This window comes from Cyprinodon variegatus, unplaced genomic scaffold (assembly GCF_000732505.1).
Source record: "Cyprinodon variegatus isolate N-32 unplaced genomic scaffold, C_variegatus-1.0 Scaffold558, whole genome shotgun sequence".
Taxonomy (NCBI): domain Eukaryota; kingdom Metazoa; phylum Chordata; class Actinopteri; order Cyprinodontiformes; family Cyprinodontidae; genus Cyprinodon; species Cyprinodon variegatus.
In genome coordinates this window covers 490047-495481 of record NW_015151011.1, presented here as the reverse complement: position 1 = coordinate 495481, position 5435 = coordinate 490047, and the positions used below count along the sequence as shown (strand labels likewise).

The following is a 5435-nucleotide window of genomic DNA, read 5'->3' as shown; positions in this document are numbered from 1 at the left end:
CAAAAAGAGCTAGCTAAACTAGACTAGCTCGACTGATGAACGACATTAATGACCTGGAAAAAAACGTATAAAGAGAAATAAAAAGGAACTTAAAGAGTCATTAACCTGAATATTAAGCTGTAGTAACATTATGCTAGTGTGGTCGGAAAATTTAGTTTCTCTTATTTCATATATTAATTTATGGTATTTACTCACTATAAAAGTTTTCAGCCTGTTTCACCTGCAAGGCCACATAATTCCCCTGGGTGAGATTTTTTTTAAACAAGACACAGATTCCTCCCATAGCAAACCAGATTATTTCTCAGGTTTATTTATAACATGTTAGTTTAACCAAAGTGTTTGTAATTAGTTTTGACTCTGACTTCTTTCCATTATCGTAACTAAGGAGGAACGAACGCTGCGAGTAAGCTAACTGCTAAGCTAATCAGCAGCAGTGTAAAAGTTAACTGACCTTTTATCATTTTGGAGAATAATTTACTCTGCTTTGTTTTCTAAAAACTGTGAGAAGAACGTCAGTTCTGATAACCTATGTTTTTATTCTTATTTATGCTAAAATGTTAATAGTGAGAACTTTGTGATTAGCTTAAACCAATCAGGGCAGCCTGATTGGTTTAAGCTAAAATGCATGATATAAAATTACCCATAAATTAATGAAACAAGCTTGGATTTAACAAATAAATTAAAAGAAATGGGTCACAGAAGAGACGTCATAAACAGTTTTCTGATCACAGGCCCCTCCATGTCTATGTCCCAACAAAGCCAATTAATACAAAACACTTTTGGCACATGTTCAGTAAACGTCTAAATCAAAGCTTCTCTGGTAGCCAGAATGCGCGGTCGATTCAGGTCCAACACATAACAAAAAGAAACAGAATTAAAACGCATTGGTCCCACTAATCCTCAGTGTGGTCCAGGAGAAAAGCTTTATTCACCCAGCCTGGCATTAAACTCAGTTTAGCACTAATTTGGCACGAAACTCAACATTTTCCCTGCTGTGAAGTAATTAGCAGATGAACATGTAAAAAGTTGGATTTGAAACTCAAACGGGTTTTTTAGGTTTATCAAATGATGAGAGGGAGAAACTGGGAGCGTGCTGAGTTTAATTCCCAGGCTGAAGGCTTTCAGCGAGGCACATTATGTGTCTGACAGCCATGACAGGGTCCCATTCGCAAGGCTGCATTACCTTGAATGTCCACTAGAGGGAGCTGAAGCTGTTTTCATTGTCAGAGTTGCAGACAGGAAATGGGAGAGAGATGGAAAGAGCCAAAAGAGAAGCTGGCTCGTGTTGGTTTTTAGGAGAACATGCTATCAGGACAGACAGAGAGAAAAGGAAGAGATGGACGGGGGGGGGGGCAGAGAAGCAGCTCCGGTTTAACATGCACATCTCTTCTTGTCGGGCTGTCCCTCCCCGAGCTTGGCGGCTCCATTCCCATTGGCTGGATCCGCGGGCGGTTTGTCAACACACTGCTCCATCCTCTTCATCACCAGATCCAGCAGAGTTATCACCGCCTTGTCCACCTCTGCTCCGGTGGCTGCACTGGTCTCAAAGTACGGGATCCTGGGAAGAACAAATTCACTTCTTAATTATTTATCAGCTGATTAAAATCTTACTGTTTTGTTTCACCTGCACTTTGATTTTTTTATGTATTTATTAAACAATCCTCTCTTGTTGCTAGATTTTTTTACTCCTAATCTTCAGAAGGTTTGCAAGTGTTTTTTTTAAGGTTTGCGAGTTTTAAAATTCGCAAAGTTGTTTGTACGGACAGAGCAGAACATGAAAGCATACAATTCATCAGGAGGTGCGAGCAGACGTTTTTTATTGCTTGTGTGTCTTCAATAAATCTGCAGATCATATTCTAATAACACAACCTCACACATTTATAGGCGAAGGATATGAAAATGCAAATATTTATCGTGCGCAAAGTGAATTTCTAAGCCTGTAAGTCAGACCAGAGATTTTAGGTCTTTTTTAGCGCGTTAGAAAATGAGGTTCAAACTTGCACAGGAAAATGTTTGCTGCAAAGCCCAAAGGAAGCATTGGTACAATGACTGCATCCTGTGAGCATGTGAATTTATTTAATCAATAGAAGATTAATAATAGCTCAGAAAAAATACGGCAGGAAGGCAGATACTCTTTATACAACTAAAGCACAGGAAAAAAATAACCAAACCTGCCTAGACTTAGACAACTTTTATTGTCATTATGTATGCACAGAGTGTAGGGGCGGCTATGTGGTGGCCATGTGGGCCATGTGGTGAATACGTGGCGGTTACTTGGTGCCCATGTGGCGGCAGTCATGTGTCAGCTATGTGGTGGCCATGTGGGCCATGTGGTGAATACGTGGCGGTTACTTGGTGCCCATGTGGCGGCAGTCATGTGTCAGCTATGTGGCGGCCATGTGGCGGCTACGTGAAGGCCACGTGGTGAATACGTGGCGTTTACTTGGTGCCCATGTGGTGGCCATGCGGCAGCTACATGGCGGCTACTTGGTGCCTATGTGGCTACTACATGGCAGCCATGTGGCAGTCGTGCGGCAGCCATGCGGTGGCCATGTGGTGGCTACAAGGTAGCCATGTGGCGGTTACTTGGCAGCCACATGGCGACTATGTGCCATGGCAGCCATGTGGCGACCATGCATCGGCTATGTGATGGCCATGTGGTGAATACATGGCGGTTACTTGGTGCCCAAGTGGTGGCCATGCGGCGGCTATGTGGCGGCTATTGGTGCCCATGTAGCGGCTACGAGACACCCATGTGGCGGCTATGTGGTGGACATGCGGTGGCTATGTGGCGTCCATGCGGTGTCTACGTGGCAGTCACACAGTGGCTATGTGGTGGCTACGTGACAGCTATGTGGCGGCCAGGCGGCGGCTATTTGGCGGCCATGTGGCAGCTTACGTGGCAACCATGCGGTGGCTATGTGGTGGCTACGTGACAGCTATTTGGTGGCTACGTGACGGCCATGTTTCAGCCATGCGGTGTCTACGTGGCAGTCATACAGTGGCCATGCGGTGGCTACGTGACAGCTATTTGGTGGCTACGTGACAGCTATGTCGCGGCCATGCGGCGGCTATGTGGCGGCCATGCGGTGGCTACGTGGTGGCTACGTGACAGCTATTTGGTGGCTACGTTGCAGCTATGTGGCGGCCATGCGTCAGTAATGTGGCAGCTATGTGGTGTCCGATCCAGGAAGTGTTTCGATGACATATGCAGCCCAAAGTCCAGCTAAAGTGGCCACAGGTGAAGCTGGAGGTTCTGAGTAAACTCATGGATGAACTGAACTTACCCATATTTGTCGGCCAGCTCCTTGGCCTGCTTCTCCTGAACCTCCCTCTGATCCGCCAGGTCGGCCTTATTCCCCACCAGGACGATATCCGGGTTCTCACAGTAGGCGTTGGCCTGAAGTTGGCCTGGAAGTCAGTCAGCAACGGCAGACAGGCAGTGAGTTAAAATGCTTTAGAAAAATCTCCATAAAAGCCAAAACCTTGACAGGAAATGGATCCTTTTAAAACCACGACACTCAGCAGACGTACTCATCCAGTTCCGGACATTTAGAAAGCTCTGCTGGCTGGTGAGGTCAAACATCAGGAGGAAACCCATGGCGTCCCTGAAGAACGCTGTGGTCAGGCTGCGAAACCTGCGATGGGAAAAACAAACGGCTTAATGCTGATGGTCTAATAAAACTCTCCCACATGCTGACAAACTGCAGCTTATTAGGAAAAGTGATCCGATTCCAACGTTTTACTGACGATCAGCTAAATCAGAACATTCAGGATCTGGGCTTACTTCATCAACAGTCATGGAAACTTTCCTCACTTATTCTTCCTACTGCAGCGTTTCTATTAGGCTGAGCTCTGGACTTTGACTAGGCCGCTGTTTTGGATAAGCTGCTGTTTGCGTCATAGACGGGGGATCCGGAGTCACCAATTCATCTCCATCTGTTTGTGTTCTGTCCAGCCACCGAACCAGGTGAGTCCAATCTGGTTTATCCTGTGTAGATTGGACTCATCTGGTTCCCCATCTCTGGTTTGTGTCTCCTGAAGACCCAGTTTGAAGGACAGATTGGACATTAGAAGACTTTGGAACGTCCATCCATCCCGGCTGGGAGGGTGAGGGGTGCTGGTGCCTATCTCCAGCTGTCTACAGGTGAGAGGAGGGTCCACCCTGGACAGGTCTCCAGTCCATCGCAGGGAAACACAGACACAAACAGGACAACCAACCATTCACTCACACCTAAAGAGGATTTAGAGAAGCCAATTAACCTGACAGTCATGTTTTTGGACGATGGGAGGAAGCTGGAGTACCTGGAGAGAATCCAAAACACTGGGAAAAAGATCTAGAAGTAAGTAAAAATTCTTAAATTATGTGTATTAACCCTTGATTTCAGTAGGTAAATGAGAGTTTGCCAATGGAATAAGATTTTTTACTCTTAAAATGAGACAACCTGCTTGTTGCACGGTGCTGGCTGCACCATTATTTCTAAACCCTCCTATTTGTTGTCGGCTCAAGGCACACCTTGATTACGCCCCTTTAACACATACACTTACCTGATTGGTCCACTGTTCAATAATAACTACAGTTTGAAAAAGGTCAGTTTCATTCAGCCAGAAACAAAATCCATCCGAGGCGGTTTAGTTCCTCATGCTGTCGGTCTTTCCTCTGTTCTCCTGCATGGATGCTTCTGCCGCCGATCGTTAAGGAAAAGGAGAAAACCCAACAAACAAACTTCATTCTGTGCCGACGTGTCACCACGGAGATCCCAGAAGCCGGTGACATCACAGATCAAACATTCTCTGTAAGTTCTACAATTACTGAAAACATAAAATTTAAAAAGTTAAATTAATAATTTACAAAAAATGTAATTTAAATATATTTATCTAGTCAGGCCAACAGAATAAATCCTGTTCCTGTTCCTCTCTCTGTGTAAGATTTCCCTCATCTGACCTGTTAGTCCATCCTATGTTTGTTTGTGGTGTTTTTATGCAATTGTTGGACTTAAATTTTGTACAGACTCTTATGTTTTTTGTTCTTTTGTTTATTCTTGCTGTGGGACAATTTATGTTGGAGCCTTTCTTCCTTGGAGGAGAAAAATATTTTGTGGGGATGAGTTTTGTGTTTATTTTTTGATGGCTATTTATATATTTTCTTTCTCAAATACAGGAAATGTGAAGCCTAATTTTTTTTATTTTGTTGTTGATCTATTTGAGAGAAAAAGTTTGTTCATTATTTCTAAGCACAGAAGTTTATGGTCCTTGTGTGACTGGTTTAAAAATATATATATTTATCCTACTTGTCAGGAGGGATATCTGACTGGCAGCCCTGAAATAGTGAAAAACACACACTATAACAATTAATCTTGTAAAACGGTCACAGCACTTGAAATAAGGCAATGCAATTGTGTTTTCTTATTTTAGATCTAGGTTGTCTTGTTCCA

The 5435-nt window shown here is 44.0% G+C and overlaps 1 protein-coding gene across 2 annotated transcripts in view; it reads right to left on the bottom strand.

Annotated features, from left to right (window-relative positions):
- Positions 1–530: 530 nt before the first annotated feature.
- rab27b (RAB27B, member RAS oncogene family) overlaps positions 531–5435 on the bottom strand; it is a 71188-nt gene continuing 66283 nt past the window's right edge. For both annotated transcript variants that reach the window (XM_015391729.1, XM_015391730.1), the window contains exons 4-6: positions 3535–3638; positions 3288–3411; positions 531–1558 (exon numbers count right to left, since the gene is read on the bottom strand). In XM_015391729.1, the coding sequence (XP_015247215.1) occupies positions 1372–1558; positions 3288–3411; positions 3535–3638 (415 nt within the window). In that variant the 3' untranslated portion in view covers positions 531–1371. The remainder of the gene's footprint in view (positions 1559–3287; positions 3412–3534; positions 3639–5435) is intronic.